This window comes from Choristoneura fumiferana, chromosome 5 (assembly GCF_025370935.1).
Source record: "Choristoneura fumiferana chromosome 5, NRCan_CFum_1, whole genome shotgun sequence".
NCBI lineage: Eukaryota > Metazoa > Arthropoda > Insecta > Lepidoptera > Tortricidae > Choristoneura > Choristoneura fumiferana.
In genome coordinates this window covers 21,699,213-21,719,306 of record NC_133476.1, presented here as the reverse complement: position 1 = coordinate 21,719,306, position 20,094 = coordinate 21,699,213, and the positions used below count along the sequence as shown (strand labels likewise).

The 20,094-nt window shown below is 41.3% G+C and overlaps 2 protein-coding genes across 3 annotated transcripts; one reads left to right on the top strand and one right to left on the bottom strand.

Moving 5' to 3' along the window:
* Positions 1 to 45: 45 nt before the first annotated feature.
* LOC141428420 (uncharacterized) lies at positions 46 to 14,825 on the bottom strand. The gene is made up of 12 exons (XM_074088412.1): positions 14,103 to 14,825; positions 13,485 to 13,717; positions 13,183 to 13,286; positions 11,044 to 11,197; positions 9,639 to 9,815; positions 9,225 to 9,394; positions 7,627 to 7,777; positions 6,597 to 6,701; positions 5,930 to 6,069; positions 5,183 to 5,312; positions 3,554 to 3,742; positions 46 to 2,586 (listed from the first exon to the last, which is right to left on the bottom strand). The coding sequence occupies exons 1-12, from the start codon at positions 14,309 to 14,311 to the stop codon at positions 2,354 to 2,356; spliced, it is 1,995 nt and encodes a 664-aa protein (XP_073944513.1). The 5' UTR covers positions 14,312 to 14,825; the 3' UTR covers positions 46 to 2,353.
* Positions 14,826 to 14,934: 109 nt separating this feature from the next.
* LOC141428422 (E3 ubiquitin-protein ligase RNF185-like) lies at positions 14,935 to 20,048 on the top strand. Of its 2 annotated transcripts, XM_074088415.1 has the most exons (5): positions 14,935 to 15,057; positions 15,199 to 15,366; positions 16,404 to 16,542; positions 17,063 to 17,225; positions 18,366 to 20,048. In XM_074088415.1, the coding sequence occupies exons 2-5, from the start codon at positions 15,212 to 15,214 to the stop codon at positions 18,461 to 18,463; spliced, it is 555 nt and encodes a 184-aa protein (XP_073944516.1). In that variant the 5' UTR covers positions 14,935 to 15,057; positions 15,199 to 15,211; the 3' UTR covers positions 18,464 to 20,048. The 2 variants fall into 2 exon arrangements, with proteins under 2 accessions (XP_073944516.1, XP_073944515.1); XM_074088414.1 differs by having other exon boundaries at positions 14,936 to 15,366.
* Positions 20,049 to 20,094: the final 46 nt, after the last annotated feature.

The window sequence follows — 20,094 nt, the reverse complement described above, 5'->3', positions numbered from 1 at the left end:
AAAAATAAGAATTGTGTATTTATTTAGGTAAATATATAAAACAAATGAAATTGGAACTTTATATATTTTTTTAAACCTTACAATTACACTCAAAACAAAGTGACGTCAACAATGCAGACTGGCGTCGGTTGGCGCAGTCGCCGGCACTCGCCTCACCTCGTGCACCTCCACAACCAGAGGCCGTATTGCCTACAGTTTCTGAAGCTCGCGATCGTCAAATACGTTAGGCAATACGGCCTCTGGTCCTGTACTACGAAGCGCAAAATTAGAACTTCATCTCTTGCCGTCCCGTTGACGCTAATTTTATTTAACACGAGTGCGAGAGGGACCGTATGATACGAACTTCGATTTTCGAATTTCGTAGTAAACCCCCTGACCAAGTGCACGTGCGGTCAGTTGACAGTGCTAGCCACTGTTCGCCAACCTTGTAAGTAAATATAAAATATTCTTAAGGTTACCCTCGGCCTGCACATCCGGCCGCGACACGCTTTGTCGCTAGGTGCGTCTTTTTCTACCTAGTTTATTTGTTATGAAAAGACACACTCAGCGTCAAACTAGCAACGACGTGTCATTTCGTAGTGCTTGTCACGTATATTAGGTATACAGTCATGTACAGTCAATTAAAAACAGATCGATATAGCTAAAGTTACAAAAACATGTATGCACTACTTTAACGTTTAGTGAATAATGTCGGGTATACATATTTTTGTAATTTTGACCGTATCGAGCTCTTTGTAGTTGACTGCACCCTGTACGGCTAGCAGGAGTGGTCGCTGCCCCATTTGACGATGGGCGTAAGATGGCACCATCCGCACATCGCTCGATGCGAGATCTTTATGTCGCGTCGTGCTAGTACATCGCTTAATCGCCTCTATAATATTATGTACAAAGTATGCCATGGCACACGAATCCCTTTTAACGTTCACATATGAAACATTAAAGTATGATTGTTATTCATTATAGTGACGTTATTTCTGGTAAGACCCGCTAACACTCTTTCACCGTCAACTTGGTAGAAAATCAACGCATAAAAAGCACGGCAATTAAATAAATTTTGACCAATACAATATCCAAGAAAACATGAACAACATTAAGCAACAGTGCGTGTGCGCATGGTCAAACTATTGGCCGCACAACAAACCGGCCATGGCGGACAGTATAGTTCGATTTAAATATCAAATTGATCGCACATTACAATTATAATTAATATTAACATTACACAAATAACAGTAGTCTTACAATGAGTGGATTAAAAAATAAATTAAAACCATGCCTCATTGTTAAATTTTATAATTACATGCAAACGAAACAAAAAGACAGTATCGTATTTACACAAAATAAATATATACAGTAAGGCCGCGCGCAGCCGTCCCTGGGAGTTCACCCTAAACACTAAACACTAACGATACCTCATTCGATCTTTAATTTGACACAAAACATAAAAAATATAAAACAAAATCAGTTCAGGCACTTACAGCCCGTTTGACAAGGATTAGATCTAAATGTGAACAATTCGTTTTTAATAATAATACGCAGCTACAATAAGGTCCATCGCTCATTAGATCATAAGACGACTGGACATCGACTAACAAATCCCACTTTCAGGAACGTGACAGGCGACAAGTGACTATCTATTCAAAATACATTGCCGACTTGATTTCCGAATCGTGACACTTGTCGACAGTCTCGTTTATGAAATAGGGTCATAGTGTCGTCGCATCATGTTGAGCGCTGGACCCGACTGCTCGCGCGGCGTCCAGCCGTGACGTCAACGACTAACATTCAGCTACCAATATGTTATTTCAGTCGCTCCGCACATGGAACCCTGACACTAGTACGGTGAGCGGCCCAAGTGGCCAGCCAGCCTGACTCATTATAACCCGCAGTATATTTATAATCCAGGTAGAACAATGTCTTTCTCGCTTCATTAAATTATTCAGTTCAAAATAAAAGTCTGACAAAAGATGCAAGTATTTTTGCAGACTAGATATCAATGCGTGAACATGCGCTGTACGTATTGTCGGTGATGATTTAGCACTCGGTGCGAGTAGTACAGCTAAGCAGCAGCTAAGCCGGGTCCGTGGCGATGGATATTTTGCGTGAAAGAACAGCATTAATTTGAATAATCAATCATTTTTAAAGTGGTGATCTTCTTATTAGTATTTTATTCGCGAAATCGCTACGGACCCGGCTCCGTTGTCTCTTTGTCTGGTTCCTGTGACCTGCAACATACGTATTCGCCTTCGGGTGTAACATAACGAAAAAATTGGAATCTGAAACTTAGTTTACTGCAAGTATTTAAGTTTTTTTTTTTTATATTTTCATCGAAGACTGGCAGGTCACAAAAAGCAGTTTAAAATTGGAAGCAGCGGCCGAGGTTGACGTATTTTTTGAGCGCGTAGGGGAGGGGCAGCTCCTTGACGGAGCGTTTCATGAGCAGCGAGAGGCGCACGCGGCGCGCGTCGCCGCCCTCGCTGGAGCGCCGCTCGCGCCGCCGCCGCCGCGCCGCGCCCAGCACCCCCGACGGGCCCGAGTCGCCCGACTCGCCCGACTCCGAGCACGGCTCCATCATCATCTGTTGATTCCCTGGGGGCAAATCACGAAAGGTTAAATTGGGCTTGCATGAATCAAAGTTAACTATTAATCTATCAACTGCGTGGATTTTTCACCGGAAAATTTAATTCAAAATGACGTCACAGCTTTTGACTTACAACATTTTAAAATAGACTTCGGGTCTCCCATATCTATTAACGCGGAATCGGCAATAGCCGAGAAAATAGTTATTTGTGACACAAGGGAGCAAAATGGTGTAATATCGCGAGGGCGTACATTGAACCCAGAATGTAGCGAAGGATTCTACAATAGAATCTTGAGCGTAATGAGGGATTCAAGTGTTAACGCCCAAGATGAAAATAATTTTGCTCCCGAGTGGCTCATACAACTTTTCACACAGAGCATTAAGAAACTTGAAAAAAAAAACATTCCAAATATTATTAAAGAACAACCAGCATAGAAAATGGCGTGGCTTTACAATTATCAACTTCAAAAAATGGCATTTGCAATAAAACTCTTAGAAAAGCCTTGAACAGAAAAGTTGCACTTTACTCCCTCTCGTCAGGGAGGAAAAGTTACTTTAAAAAAGCTTTATCTCCACGGAACAAGAGCTAAAACGGCATGGTTCGGCTCGGATCGGCTCGGCCAACGCGTCGACGTCTTTTTCGCTCTTATTACGTGGACATAAGGCTTTTTTTTTATCAGCTATTGCCGATTCCGCGTCGAAAGATGTGGGTGTGAAAGTACCGAAACATTTGCCAAACAATATATTTTTATAATTTACTCAACATGGATTGGCGGAGGAAAAGGGAGGCTTTTGCCCAGTAGTGAGATAAATTACGGGCTACATAAAAAAAAATGCAACACAGCAGTAAACTGTATCAAAATGTATACAACTGTCAACCCAGATTTAACGATTTAATGTCTTAGCCCTCAGTGTGACGACAGTGTTAAAGTTTTGTGACCAAGTTAAATCTATAAATGAAAGCGAGTAACTTACGGTAGTGATAGCGGCCGCATTTGAGCCGCTTGCGGCGGGAGCCAGCGCGCGGCTCGCTGGGCTCGCGCGCGGCGGCCTCCTGCTCGTCGCCGCAGTCGCCGTCGCCCTCGCCGTCGCCGTCGTCGAGGCGGCGCGAGCAGCCCGCGCTCGTCGGGGACGACTCCGTCGACGGCGTCATGTCACCGATGCCTGACATTAACCATGGTTAAATGTTTGTGACGCAATGAGGGCTATCGCGTATGAATTCGCCGCTAGAGGCGCTAGTGTAGCGTGAGGTATCCGGAATGTCATATCTCATAGTTTTTGGGTGAGCTACGCGGGTTTATTTATGATTAGAATAATTTTGTGAATATTTTGCAATATCTGAAATTAATTATGGCAAATATGCGTTCCGGGACAATGAATGTCTGTGTTTTGAGGCAGTTTTGTCTTTCGGAAACCTTTGTCCTCCCTTTTTTCCGAACAAAACGGGGACTATGAAACACTGTGGCATGCTCGGTTTTTTTATGGTACGGTTTTAAGGTGTATTAAATATGATTTTTATCTAAACTTTGTTTTCACGCCCGTAATAACAGACTTTGAAAGCCATACTTATAAACCTCACGCAACAGTGCGCCATCTAGTGAGACAAAAAACGATAGCCCTCATTCACAGGAAACACCAGTAAGGACGTGGATTAACAGCCAGGACAGCACTTCAGGGTCTCGTGATCTCGTATTGTAGTATAGTGTTGCGTATTGAGAATCTGAAGGGCGCTGTTGTAAGCGGCTGTACGTGCAGCGTACGTGCGTGTGTACGGTCTTGGAAAATTTTGTCGATTTGTAGCACTTGTAATTTTTGTGGTTTTTTAATTCGACTGGATGGCGAACGAGCAAGTGGGTCTCCAGATGGTAAGAGATCACCACCGCCCATAGACACTTGCAACACCAGGGGGATTGCAGATGCGTTGCCAACTTAGAGGCCTAACTAAGGTGTGAGCTAACTTTGGGGCGGCAGACGTGAACTTGCCTTCGAAATCCAAAAGCTTAATGGTTACTTGACCTGAAATGTATATTTCAGAACCAAATTATTGTTATTATTATTTTAAAATTTATGACGGTGGAAGCATTCTACACTTCCACTGAACGTAGATATAGTTTAGATATAGTTAGTGTTTAGTTTTGTAACTAAGGGACCCCATACATCCCTGTATTTCTTTTATTATTATTTTTTTTTTTTTTTTCTTTAATTGTATAATATAGTTTTTAAGTATTTTATTTGTAATTATATTTTTATGAAAAAATGACTTTCTGCCAAGTTTCTTGCGGCGCATTCTTCTTGGCAATGATGGTCTTTCCGAAAGCGCTGGTAGTTTAAAAAAATGACGTGTAAAAGTGCCCATTGCGGCCTATTTACTGAATAAATCATTTGAATTTGAATTTTGAATAAGATGGGATAACTCAAGTGCCAGTAATTTCACCGGCTGTCTTACTCTCCACGCCGAAACACATCAGTGCAAGCACTACTGCTTCACGGCAGGATTAGCGAGCAAGATGGTGATAGCAATCCGGGCGGACCTTGCACAAGGTCCAACCACCTGCAAAACTTGTGGTACGGGGGGGGCTGGTGGTATATCGCGGTGGTACTGACCGCTGTCGAGCTTCTGCCGCGGCGGCTTGTCGGCGGCGGCGGGCGCCTCCTCCACGGAGTCGTCGGACTCGTCCTCGTCCTCCGCGTCCCAGTCCATCTCGCGCGACGTGGCCGCCTCGCCCGACCCCATCTGGACAACACACGATTATCAAATACTTACATATTCACACATAGCACTGATAAAAAATTCCGTCCCATGTCCGGTTTTAAAATAGGACGGAGAGGGACCCATCTATTCCCATGGGTGTCGTAAAAGACGACTGATGGTCGACCACCACCACACTGTTTTCCCAACAAAATCGTCGTGAAGGTTCACAACTGACCCTTATTCGACGACCACAGCCACAGAATGTAGCAACTTAAAAGAAGAACTAATAACAAAATAAATAGAAATGTCACGCGCCATGCGACTCCAAAGCCGATGGTTGGTCGGGTACTTCGGTGGACGCGTCTCGCGCGTATAGCTGCCAAAGGTGCAAATTTGGATCCCGTCCGGAACACCGGAACATCTTTTTTGTTTTTTAAAGTCTTAGGGGATGTTTCAACATCCATTGGTTAGTCTTAACTGACGGTTAAATGTGATGCCGTCTCCGTCTATTCGAACAAAACAAATAGTGACGGCATCACATTTAACCGCCAGTTCTAATCAATGGATGGTGATACAGCCCCTTAGAATTCGTTTATCAAGCGTTTGTTCAGTCAAGAGTTGCACCAAACAAAGTTGATGTTTGTCCACAATGGCCTCACCTTTCCGAGGTAGATCTCTACTTCGGCGGGCATGTCGTCCGGCCCGTCGGCGCGCGCGCCGCGCCCCCGCCCCCGCCGGGCCGACCACCGCGCCCCGCGGCGCCGCGCCTCCGACCCCGACCCCTCCTCATCCGGAGAGTCTGGAAGTGGAATTCGGTGTGTTACAAAATTCCCGTGGGAATTTCTAAAAGCTTTATTAACATAAAAAGAAATCACTTGTGCCATATTTATGTCTCTAAATTTAGCGGTTAAGATTTCATGATTCTATAAAAAAATAATTATCGGAATACGGGGATAAAAAGCAAAGTAAGTAGCCTAAATGCTCTTCCCAAAGTCTAGGTATTTGCTATGTACATACAATAGTATTTTATTTTATGCAACTGTATTATAAGTAAGGGCCATTGAGACACCGAGTGCGAGTTTATGAATTATGACACAAGGCAAAGCCTTTGCGATCACACAATGCACCTCATTGGATTACCGATAGCGATATCGTTATAGTTAGTAGCACATTGTACTACGCGAGCAGAAAAAATACAACCAAACTCGTTCAGCTGTTTTAGCTGAATAATTGACAAAGAAACACACACACATTATTTCCTTTTGTACAATAAAGAGTTTTACTAAAACAATACACTGACAACATTTTGATGGTTTGAATTGATACCTGGTTGCATGTCGAGCACGCCGCGCAGCTCGCGGTGCAGCAGGCTGCGCGTGCGCGTGCGCGTGCGCCGCGCCGCCTCGCGCCCGCGCGCCTCCGACTCCGACCCTACACAATACAATCCACTTGCTACACTACCACACTTCAACGTCAGCTCGAAGCTTAAGGTGCCATGCACAAGGCTTATTTTTAGGGTATTTTTTCTACACACATATCGCGGCGAACTCGTTGCGTGACCGATCATGCAAAATACGCTCGTTACTCGCAAGTGTGATAATGATAAGGGCCTTAGGCGCAATGAGGCGCTAGTGTAGCGTGAGGTCTCCGAAATGTCAAATCTCATAGTTTTTGGGTGAGCTACGCGGTTTATATATAATTAGAATAATTTTGTGAATATTTTGCATTACCTGAAATTAATTATGGCAATTATGCAATACGGAGCAATGAATGTCTGTGTTTTGAGACAGTTTTGTCTTTCGGAAACTTTTGTCCTCTCTTTTTTTCCGAACAAAACGGGGACTATGCAACACTGTGTCATGCTCGATATTTTTATGGTACGGTTTTAAGGTGTATTAAATATGATTTTAATCTAAACTTTGTTTTCACGCCCGTAATAACAGACTTTGAAAGCCATACTTAAAAACCTCACGCAACAGTGCGCCATCTAGTGAGACAAAAAACGATAGCCCTCATTGCACTGTCCTTGATGGTAGAGTACCGTCGCAAGCACTAATATCTGACACAAGAAAAGCGTGCATAAATACACGACTCTATCGTTCTATTTGTTGTTCTATTTCTTTGGCCGGTAGAACATGTCAGATAAATGCAATCTAAGGATCTTCAAGGCTAGATAAATAGGCTGTTACTGAACCGGTGAGATACACCTTTGGCCACATCAGTTGAGCTAGGGATCAATCAGTCAGTAAAAAAAATTTTTTTTTTTAACGCTCCTCTGTGGCAAGTATTAATGAAGAAGAAGTTACAGGCAACGATTAATGTTAATCATGGTTGCTGACGTGTAAGCGTTGGTTACCTGTGGAGGTCGCGTCCGAGTGTGAGTGGGGGTGGGGGACGGCCGGCGGCAGGCGCGGGCGGCAGTCCGCGGGCTGCGCGTCCTCCAGCCGCTCCGCCTGCGCCTCCAACGGCGCGCTGCGCTCCGCATCGCTCCCCGCCTCCCCTTCAGCCTACACAATACACTAATATTATGCTAAAGTTCACCCCTCTCTCAATTAATTATTATGCTAATTATCAGGGGCCGGACAAAAAGTGCGGATGACGTAAAAATGACGTAATCTTGCACACAAGATGATGTTTTTATTTAAACTTCCGTGTGACATGTAGTAACAAAGTAGCATTAATGAAGTAACAAAATAATCGTAAATAAATCAATGGAATTCAGTGAATAAAATAAATGTCATATCGTTTAATAAAGAGGTTGATAAATGATAAGTGATAATTGTTTATGAAAATCAAAAATACTATTTGAAATCATCCTTTAAGTGGTTTGACGTCATCGGCACTTTTTGTCCGACCCCTGCTAATTTATAGTTAAAATTTTTAACTTCCTTTTTAGTTAGTGAAAAATAAAAAAGGACATTGCCAAGCGCCAGCGAAGACTATCAAATCTGTGAAACAGTGCAAACAAATGCACCACTCGGAAATATCGGAGCAACTTGCGATTATTTTAATTCGTTCCCTCACGCCGCTCCGTACTTCAACTCGTGTTTACGTAATACGGTAGCCTCAGACACCGTAACAGACAAAGTAGCCAAATATATCGGACCATGTTCTAGGGTGTCGCTATGGTATACCTGGCACTGACTGTACCAGTAGCAGCGCAAGCGAGAACGCACGTATAGTATGGTTATTTGTCAACTTCTTCTCAGCAGAGGTTTTTCCGAACCGGTGGTAGATTTTTTTTTGACATTCATAAGTGCTTGTTATAGCCTAAATTGAATAAAGATATTTTGACTTTGACTTGACTTTGACTTTGACTTTGACTTTGACTTTGACTTTAACTTTCTTTTTTGCTTGCACTGGCATTGTCATCCAACCAATCTACTGTGCCATTAATTATTAAAGTTCCGTTCCTCCCTAAAGGGTTCCCCTCCTGCGGAGGTACGAGATATTTGCTGGTAATGCCTGGTCGCAGAGCACGAAGAATTTCGTACAATGACCTTTCACTATGTGTCTCTGCGGGTAAGTATTTGCCGTCGCGCTCGCACCGATGAATGTTTACGAATGCGACGTCAAATATTCACGCGCGAGTGACAAAGACAAGCAGTGCAGATCATTGCGCGAAATTCTTCGTGTTCCGCGAGCGTACTTCACCAGCTCGATTCTATGAGGTCACAGTTCTAACCTAACCTACTTTTTTGTTATCAATTCGTTTCTGTGTGGGCTTTTTCTTGGGAAGTACAAGCCAAGTACATTTTATGAGAAGCAATTATTCTGCCAAAAAAGTTTGTGCGATACGTGTTACCTAGGCGAGTTTCTGGCCAGCAAGATTATGCCAGATGAGGGGTACTCAAAACTGTTATTTTGTATTCGTCAAAATAGTATATTTTTGACTGGCACTCTGTAGTTTGTGGGTGCGCCTGACTAGGTGCTATTTGGTCGGGTAAGCGTTACCGGGGCGGCGGGGTGGTGGGGCTCGTCGTCGCTGGACAGCAGGTCAGGGCCGCTGCAGCGCAGCGCGCCGGCCACGCGGTTGGGCCCCATGCTCAGCACGAGGCTCAGCAACGCGTTCATCTCGCCCGCGCCGCTGCGCCGGTCCAGGTCGTGCAGCGCGTTCAGACCCTCTGCGGGTTTAAGCAACCGATACAGGAACGTATAAAATTAACTACACTATTATTACCTCACTTCTTTACTACAACTTACAAACCGTGCACCACAGAAAAACCTTTTTTATCTCCGGGTCAAAGGTAGGCAAGAACTGACCCAAGATCGTAAAGCATAGCGTAATCTCGAGGCTAAGACTCACATCGGATAGTAATTAAGCGGCACCTGGATAGTAAGTACGTAAGTTGTTTGTATGTAACTGACCAACGTCGCTCTCGTCCTCGATGGGTATGCAGATGCGGCGCGGGCAGGGCTTCTTGGCGGGCGGCGGGCGCGGCGGCGGCGCGCGCAGCTCGGGGTGGCGCGCACACAGCGCGCCGCGCAGCGCCCCGCGCACCGCGCCGCGCGCCAGCGCCTGCAGCCGCGGAGGCGTCTGCGCGTCTGCAACACGACACCTCACTTCACCTTCCATCACATCACAAGTGGGGGTGGTGTTTTTTTTCTCGACTAACCCTATAGTGTGGGGTATCGTTAGATAGGTATTTTAAAACCATTGGGGGTTGCTTTAATATTTTTTTGATTCAGTGATCTGTTTGCGAAATATTCAACTCTAAAATAGTCTAAAATAGTCTAAAATAGTCCCCCCCGCTCTAAAATATAAACTGTTGGGTGGAAATTATAAAAAAAATGAAGTATATCAAATTTAGAAGGAAAATTATAACGGGTAAGATTATGATTGTTTTTTTTTGAGTCTTTTTGTATTTTTTATTTCAACTCCAAATTTGTTACTTTTACGGGTATCCCGTGAAACCATATCGAAAATACAAACTGTGACATGGATGCACAGAAAAAGAGACCAGCGCTGGGAATCGAACCCAGGTCCTCAGCAATCCGTGCTGCGTGCTATAACCCCTACACCACCGCTGGACAGGAATCTAGACACGATTTTTTCCTATGCATACATATGCATGCATATGCGCAGCGTGAACATTCTGGCTTCGACAATATGCCCATTTGCCCAATATAGTCTAAACAAGCAAACTTGTAGGTACAATTCAATCTTAAATTTTTTACATTACAGACAAAGTAAAAGTGGCGCCTTGTTTTATTAATTGTTACGATCTTTGTTTCGCGTGAGTCTTGGGACCACTGTTAGATTACACATCTGTAAGAATATGATTGGCAAATGATGATGTGTTGAATTTGAACTAAGAGTAGAGTTAGAAACCATTTATTTTGTCATTTAATTAAATGTTAAACAAATAGTATTTTTTGATCCAGGTGCTGCTTTATGGCACACAGACGTAGCGGATTACTTACGCATGTATACTGTAAGCTAGAAACACAATGATGCCGGTGGCCGAGCGGTGCGGCGCGGCGCGGAGGCGGTACCGGTTGTAATATTCGAGTTAAAATGAAAGAGGCCACACAGAATACCACGCGGGAAATAAGCGTGGCGCCCCACCACCGCTCTCTGTGTGTTTCAAGCTGTAATGTGTTTTGGAAGATACCTACTTATAAATGCAACAGTCACTGTTTACGCATTAAAAGCGGCGATATTGGTTTTAAAAGAAATAAAAGATTTCCATTTTACTTTCGTGTATTTATATCAGACGTCTTTAGCCGTTACCCAATTTCAAGTTTCCCCCTGAGCCTGAGCTAAACTTACCTAAATGAACAAGTTCAGCTGCCTCCTGTTGATCCGGGATCCTCAGCGAGGCAAAGGTAACATTGAGTAGGTTTTTTGAGGTCCACTCGGCGTCGCCGACGCGCTTCACTTGCACCAGGTTGTCGTTGAGCGGCATCACCAGGATGCCTCCGATCTGGACCACACACGCCGGTCAGCCTCACCAGCGCGCGTGACGCACCGCGTCAACCGGTGACAGTGCGTCACGCGCGCTGGCTCGTTCAAGTACAAAATCGTTTATAGCGACATATCGGGTGTAAGTAAAGCAAAGTTTAGACTTGCATGTAAAATTGTGCAAGTTGCATTCCATTGCGGGGCTGTAAAGCAAACGAGTTTGTAGTGGTCAATCGAGCGCCGCAATGTAATGCAACTTGCAAATCTAAACTGTGCTTAACCAAATAATCAATTCCTCATTGGACATATTCTTGTTTCGGCACATTCCTGTTTGGACGTATTCCGTTTTCGGCACATTTTTGTTTCGGCACATGCCGTTTTCGGCATAAATCATTCATTATATACAACAAAATCCTAGGTATCGTTATTTTTTATTTACAAGAAATACAAATATTATACAATATTATTACATAACATGGCTCCCTGTATTACAATGTTGTGGTTTCTCTATATCTGTTTTGCGTTCTCTGTATGATTGTTAACCTGGTTTTGTCTTCTTAATGTTTATTCCTTTGTTTTTATCAAAAACGTGTATAGAGCCATGTTATTTTGTTATGACGATTAAAGTTTCTATCTATCTATCTATCTATCTAATAAATAGCATGCAAGAACGAAATACTGAAGCATATGAATTTTGGTTCTTGATTAGTTAGTTGCCCGATTATTTTAAGTAATCAGTGTAGGTACTGTTTGATTTTTGTCTTTTATTCTAATTGTCTAATTGATTTAAGTAAAATATTTTATTAAAAAATATTATATTATTTTATTACGCAAGCAAAGTCACAACAACTATTACATAGCATAATATTTATTTAATAAAATGTGTTGAAGGAATATGCCGAAAACGGAATATTTATGTCTAAACAGGAATGTGCCGAAACAAGAATACTATACTTTGTCTATGATATGTCCAATCAGGAATACGACGGAATACGAAAAAGGAATCAATCAAATAATCTAACCAACTTACAGTAGAACAACACCCGATATTGCCATTTCAAAGTTCATTAACTCGAAAACGGTTACCTAAGCTATAAACTAAGAATTACCGCAAGGAAGCACGCTTAAAAAAACGTAACGAAAGCGGTCCATTTGTTTGAGGCTACAATCGCACAGACAGACAAGCATTGGTGACAAACCTATAACACCCCTCTTTTTGCGTCAGGGGTTAAAAAGTCCCATACCAATCTTGTACATTTAACTAACAACCAAACATCCAAACCATTTTCCACACCAACCCAGACCAAATATTGCGAGAGCAAATATTTAATCAAAATGATAAGTTGAAATATTGGTAATTCATTAAGGTTAGATCTATCATTGTCAACATCCCATATAAAGTATGCTTAGTCTAATTATTGTAATTAACTAACATAGATTATATATCTAAGTTAACTAATTATTCATTAGTCAATTACAAAGTGACTCTGTTGTTTTTAAATCGGTTCAGTCAGTAGACTCTACAGATATCTGTTTTGTGCTTTAAACAAATGTTAAATTTTAATCACACTAAAGAGCCAAGCTATTATTATTCTAAAGAAGCATGTACAACCAACGAGAAACACAACATGAAGCAAAATCAGTTTCCAATCAGTCATATTTAAGGTGCAACGGACAATGAGAGCTCATAGCAGAGAGCCTTACCTTAATGTGTCGCCTCTAACATCATTAATTTAAAATCTATGCAGATGTTTGTTTGCAGGCTAAAAAACAAGGTACATGGCTGCTTGAAATTTACTGTCAAAACAATTAAGCATATTGCATTTGTAATTAAACTAATGAATGAAACAAGAAAAACTAGAAATTTTATGTCATTTACAAATTAACAATCTCCTTACATTCAATATATATATTAACAACAACATTTAATCCATGGTCGCAAGTGAGTGCAACAAGAGCGGAATTTGATACTTACATATTTATGTAGACATCCTACAACTATAGTACCTTAATGAGTTGTTTGAAATAATTTTCATACTCCTCCGGGCAGGCAGCACCACAGTACACGCGGTCATACGGCGCCTGCAGCGGTGCGAGGCACAACGCATTACCTGCCAACATAGATCAGTCAGACATCATCATCAGCTGATGCTGGGGAGCCATCTGCTATCTTTTATTACCATTTGAGATGAAGTAGACTAGAAAGTATGATTTTAATTTCTCATAATCTAAGACTAAACACTGTATCAATGTAAAAGTATCATAGCAAATATAGCTAAGTAAATAGATATTTACAAATATCAACCCACCGTTATAAAATCTTGGTTCACAGAAGTCAAATTCATCCAAAACAGGGGAATTCTCTATGAATTGCCCAAGTCGTTTGGTAGCATATTCTACTACTGCCGAGTGTACTTCCACTCCATCGCTGATGCCGCCTGAGCCCAGAATCAACCCCACCAGGGTGCTCAAATAGCCTGTCCCCGAGCCAACATTCAGGAATGATAGCCCTGGAGATAGCTCCAGCGCTTCCATCACTTCGCTGTTGACATAAAATAAAGTAATGTTAATTTGTAAATTGGTAACATGAAGGTAGTTTAAAGGTGTAAAGAGAAGTGAATATGAAGTTTTAAAAAGTTGTGCAGTCTTTACTTTTTGTTTGCAATGATCTCATAATTTTTCAATGACTTTTACACATTTCTCTTCTTAATTCATCCTGTTACATGCCTGCATGCAAGATTAAGTTGAACAAAATACAAAGTACATCCAGCATAATAATTAATAACTATGTTAACATTCCATTCAAGCTAAGTATGGTACAAAAAGCAGCAATAAAGTTTTCCAGTAATGACAAACAAGTGATTATCATTAGTGATTAACAAAGGCCAGATGTTTACATTCACTTTCGGATGGGAGTCGGCGGTTACCTGTAGATGCAGGGTGCGGACAGGTGCAGCGGGCCGTGGCGCCAGGCCACGTCCTTGTAGGCCTGGTCGCGCGCCTCGCGCGTCATGTAGTCTGCGCGGTCCAGCGCGCGGAACACGCGCTCCACATCGCGGCTCCGGATGTAGTTGCCGCCCACCAGATTGTCGATCAGCTCGCCGTTGTCCCTCCCAGAGCTCACGGCGCCACCCATATTGTTTATTTTCTCCGGCCCTCGTTTCACTCCTGGCTCCTCAGCTGATAAAAACTGTGACGTCACACTTGTTTTTCAACATAATTTGTCCACAAATCGTCACATTCGCTCCGTTTGAACGATTATAATTCACCAAGTATGAATAGGAGAAAATAGACAGACTTTTATATCCAGAAATCGCGATTAAATTTCGTTATTTTCGTCACAGAAGCAACTGAGCAGCTAGCTAGCTCACATGAAGGAAAATAATAGGTATTTTTATTTTTGTTTTCTCTTGGCTGTCAAAGCCAGCTTGGTCGTGATTGGTTTAGATAAGAATGGGGCAGAGTGTTCACCAATCAAATTGCATCACAAATAAAATCGAGAATTTTGACTGTGATATCGATTTATCTGTTTGTAAACAGTGTTTTGTTCACTACTTTTAATTTGAATCTATTTAAATAATTTATTACAAGATTATTTTAATTCATCAGTTTCCGATTCAATTTTATTACCATTACCATTCGTGCAAACAAGGTGCCTACGTGGAATTTGAATCAAATGATCAAAATGACGTTGTTATTGTAATCTGTTGCAATAGTCTGCAATCTATAATCTATGGTAAACTTTGACAGTTCTGATCAATCAAAAGTCATCAAACGAACCACGGGATAGGATGATGTGATTTGTTTTTCTTAATTTTTGTGTATTTCCCCTTAACGTCCTAAAATTTCTCAGTATAAGGAGTTTGCCAACGATTCGCACAAGTGAGCATTCAGCCGTAATCGAGTTTCGTAATAGAATTATTGTCACGTCATAGTGGGACGTCACGACGACGTCCGCCCGTGATAAGCGTCTCGCGGTTTGATGTTCTCGAAGTGAAACGGTGGGGTGTTTGGGTTCTGCAGCTAGTGGTGAGCGATGGCGGAGACGAGCGAGGCAGCGGCGAGCGCTTCGGCGCCGGGCGGCGACGCCAACGGCGAGGACGACAAGCGGGACGAGCGTATGCTGGAATGTAACATCTGCTTAGACACGGCACGGGACGCTGTCGTCTCCTTGTGCGGACACCTCTTCTGGTGAGCGCTCCGCTTGCGTAACTCTGTAACCCACGGTGGCACTTACCTGCTATTGCTAAAGTAAATGTCTCAACAACAAGGTCATGTCTAGTATGCTAATGAAGACAAGTTCTTGTCTTTTGTAAGCTCGTAAAATTACTAACATAACATGTTGTTTTAACTACAAGTAAAACAATTTAACATTCTGGATAATACACATTTCAAATATTTTATATTAGTTGTGAAACAACATACCTATAATAAAATTGTCCATTATCATTCTTATTGTGAAGGTTGTGCTGTAAGTGAAAGTGTGTGTGTTGTGTGTGTGTGTGTGTGTGTGTGTGTGTGTGTGTGTGTGTGTGTGTGCGTAAATAATTGATTGATTCATATGTTACTTTACAGAGGTCCATTTCAATTAAATACAATCCATTTGTCTTGAATTGCTGTTTTGAATGAGGCAGATATAGTGCTATTTAATGTGCACTTGAAATGGGTATTTATCAAAAAAAAAAACTAAGAAGATAGCATTTTTCTAGCCAAAACATTTAAAGCTAGAGTTTGGCCAGCTAGCTAGTCTTGGCAGAAGCAATGTAAAGCAAACATCATTCTGGCAACACCAAAAATCACTTTTGGGCTTTAATTTTCTTAAATAAGTTTTTCAATATGTTTTTTTTTTTTATCTTATAATTTAGTGAAAGTTTAGTACACCAAATGTAACTATGTCAGCCTCATGGGGACTTTTAGATCATAGATACATGTTACAATCTCCCTTCTACTGAAATCTAATCTCTGGATGCAAAAGCTAATATTATGGCTCAGATCATTCTGAATTAATTAGAATCAATGATTTTAACAAAAAAAAAACATGCTGTCACTTTCCATTTATTATCATATCATCTAGTTTAATTTCATACATGCTGGCGAGTTTAGCATGCCAGTATTTTTTTTAATTGTCAGTATCTAGGGCAATTTACCTTTTGATATGTAAATAATGGAGACATAACAGATATTTTTGAGAAAAAAGGGATGTAGTTCATGGAATGTATTGGTTGCAGCTGGCCGTGCTTGCACCAGTGGCTGGAGACGAGGCCGAGCCGGCAGGTGTGTCCGGTGTGCAAGGCAGCCATCAGCCGGGACAAGGTCATCCCGCTGTACGGCCGGGGGAACACTAAGCAGGAAGACCCTAGAAATAAGGTAACTTCAACTTTTTAGTTTATGGCAACCTTTCTCTTTAGGTTAACAACCACCACTGCCAATGGCTCCTGATAGCAGCAAATAAGTGTTTTATTCTTACAAAAAATACAAATTCCATGTACAGTAGATCCCAAACTATTTAGGCTGAGCCTGTATCTTGGGACCAGAATGTATGTTTGTTTTTACAAGACTAACAAGAAGGAGAATAGGAAGAATAAAGCAATTATGAAATACAATCTGTTAGAAACATTGTTATTGTTTTTTAACAGAGGCCATTCTTTCCCTTATAGTTCATTTATACTTTAGTTTCTACTAGTTCATTGAATGTTATGTGACTGAGTAGTAATGTGTATAAGTAATATTTTGAACATCAATAGAATTTAACTACAGTTGAATTGAATTGCAAAATATAAACTGCTTTGATTTTTTTAAATTCTTATTACCTACTTTTTTTTGCCATTGTGCTTTTTATTTTTTTAGATTTTTATCTGTATAACAAGTTACTACATTTTACTTCCAGGTGCCACCACGGCCCGCAGGGCAACGCACGGAACCTGAGAACAACAGTGGATTCCCTGGCTTTGGCTTTGGCGAAGGTTTCCACATGTCTTTCGGCATAGGAGCATTTCCGTTTGGTGTGTTCACCTCAACATTCAACTTTGGAGACCCAAGGCCTAGTGCTGGTAAGATGGATGTACTTTCAAAGTTTTATAATTTCATCTCTGTTGCAAGTAATAACAATTTGATGGAAATTATTTACAGGTTCACAATTAACATTGGTACTGTCACCACCACCAATATCTGACACATCAAAGTGTGCATAAATATCTGATACAACTCCATTTCTTTCCAGTTCCGGACATATCCCAAAAAACAAATTCTTGCACATGATGAGAGTTAAACCTTCACCTCTGCGTGAGATTTGCCAGAGGGTAGAAGACTTGTCCCATTTGTTGTTGGAATGTGTTTTTAACTCAGACTTGTGGAGAAGAGTTCTCGGGGGTTTGGGCCCCATACACAATGGCCAGGTCAATAGTTGGCTCTCAGAGCCAGCACCTGACAAAGCCATTTGCATGTACCACCTTTTTAATATGTCCCTTGTGTAGGGAAAATGAGCGAGCACCCATGAGGCTGACATGATCACCTGGAGTGTTCAAAGCCTTAACAAAAATAAGAAAAATGTAAACTCCATTTCTAAGACCTGACCTGAGAAGTAAGATGTGTGTGTCTGATATTTTTGCACACTCTACTGTGGCAGATATTAATGCAGGTGACTGACTTTCATTGTTCTAATCATGATTGGTCCTCACAGTGCAACACTGCGGGGTTCTGAGTTGAAATTAAGATTTCTATTATGATATATGAACTTGATTTTACTCCCGAATGACTGAACCGAATTTACCTTTTAAATTTATACAAAATTTTCAGAATTAATAATACAATATTAGGAAAATATAATTGGTACATCACTGCTTACGCCTTTCCAACCAGTTTGGGAGACTTGCCTTACGATATTTGCCCACGACACGCCACTATTGGCATATATATGTAAGCGATCAAGATTTTCGGATGGCTAATCGGGTTCTTTGGTGGTCCAGTTGGTGGGGCCCCTTACGGAGTTGTAGCTCAGGAGGTACTGGTTCGAAACCTGTCCAGAGCCTTGAGAATCTTTTACTCGCATACTGTTTATTTATTATAGGTTGGTGAAACATACATTATGCCTTAAAATTTTCTTGTTTGTGTTACTTCTTTCTAAGGGATGACTAAATAAATTTTAAATAACATGAACTTTGTCAAAAATACTTTGACTTTGCTTTTGGCAGCCCCCCGCGGCACGGCGCAGTACGAAGAGGAGCAGTTCCTCTCCAAGATATTCCTGTGGGTGGCGATCCTGTTCGTGCTGTGGCTAATCTTCGCCTGACCGGCCCCCCGCCCCCCGCCCCGCGCCCTCGCGCCTAGCCCCTGCGCCCGCCGCCCGCTGACCCACTACTAGCTACTGAAGGCCGACATAGATAAAAAAAAATGTCACTGCTTTTTAATTCGTCATATTTTCTATAATAGGTATTTGGTAAAAAAAAGATGGAGGGAAACAATACAAATCTATGAAGATATGCTTTTTGTTTCAAAAATAAGGAGATCTTAACGTCTTATAATAAACCCTATCACTTGTTTCACAGTTTTCTATTAACACAAATTGTAACAAATGAAGGTTGTCGCGTTATTAGTTCTTCCGCGTTGATAAAGCATTGAAATAATGGCTCAACATCACGCTTGTAAGATACCTGATGCGGATCGTATATTTAACAATCTGCAAACAGAAGAACAGCTGACCATGCAAAATCTGCTATTGTGCATTTTACTGTAGTAAAACTGCCTATTTCAATGCTTTATTTTGGAGCGAGCTAGTGAAAATCCAGTTATTTTTCTACTTAAACGCTTAGGAAAACTGATTTAGGACAAAGTTTTTCGTTCTCTTAAAATAGTCTATGCCGGCCTAACGCAGTATTAACGCCATACGCGCAGAATCCAAAATATCTATGAGGCCTGTGAAGCTTTTTCGCTCTTGAAACTATTAAAAAAATGAGTGAGGGGCAGTCCTATTCTACACTCATTCTAAATCGAGCTGAAGTTTATGCAACGGAGTCCGTGCGTTAGATAAGATAAGATACAAATCAAATCATGTTCATCGCATGACATATTCGATGACAACTTTAATAACCAAGTACTATAAAGTTATAAAATATTTCTGTACAAAAAAGACACTACTTAAATTGAAATCAGTAAACAACTTAACTGTTTTTAAAAACGGGACTCATGTTTCGGACTGCCCCTAACTCCAAACACTATACTTGTTCACGCTATGTGCCGTGGTGCGAGTAATTCAGAAACTACTGATTGTTAGAAAAGAGAATGAACGCGAGTATTAATTAATAGTCGTTATTGGTCGGGAGATACTGCCAGAAGGGAGAACTCTCGTCGACTGTAATTTTGCATTTCGGTCTTGGTAGTTTTATTACAAAGCAGTGTGTGAATTGAATCATTCCTTTCATGTATCGATCGTTATTGAAGTCATTTCGTGCGGAACGCCAATATCACTCGCAAATTGGAATTCGCAGGGGCCTTTATGTACAGTTGCATTGAAACGATGTCCTAATGTAGCGTTAGGTCAATAGAATTAAGTGGTTTATCATAGTTTTACCCTGGGTTTTCAACAAATGTACTCAAAGCAGCATTTGACTAGATTTTACTTTTCGTTGTGGAAGTCTCCGTATCTCCGGAAGACTCAGTACCTCTGGTGTTCCCGCTTGTTGCATACAGTAATATAAGAGAATATATATCATATTGCGTACACGAAGAGACCATGAACCTTCTTTGTTAGATATTGTTTATGTTAATATTCCTGTAAGTTAAGTGTATATAATGGTTATAATATTTTAAAGATGTGAAGGCAGGGAAATTTTATTGTTTAATGTAATTTATAAAAATAAATTTAATTAATGAAAGTTTTTATTGTTTTCTACTAGGGATCACGAGTGTTCAAATAAAAGACTT

Bases quoted from the DNA above. Each gene is read 5' to 3' on its own strand.
- LOC141428420 (XM_074088412.1), bottom strand. From the start codon at position 14,311: ATGGGTGGCGCCGTGAGCTCTGGGAGGGACAACGGCGAGCTGATCGAC. The intron at 13,287-13,484 runs GTGGGTTGATAT...CTATGTTGGCAG, and splicing joins TGAACCAAGATTTTATAACG to GTAATGCGTTGTGCCTCGCA. The intron at 2,587-3,553 runs GTAAGTTACTCG...ATTTGCCCCCAG, and splicing joins ATGCGGCCGCTATCACTACC to GGAATCAACAGATGATGATG.
- LOC141428422 (XM_074088415.1), top strand. From the start codon at position 15,212: ATGGCGGAGACGAGCGAGGCAGCGGCGAGCGCTTCGGCGCCGGGCGGC. The intron at 15,367-16,403 runs GTGAGCGCTCCG...TATTGGTTGCAG, and splicing joins TTGTGCGGACACCTCTTCTG to CTGGCCGTGCTTGCACCAGT. The intron at 17,226-18,365 runs GTAAGATGGATG...TGCTTTTGGCAG, and splicing joins AGACCCAAGGCCTAGTGCTG to CCCCCCGCGGCACGGCGCAG.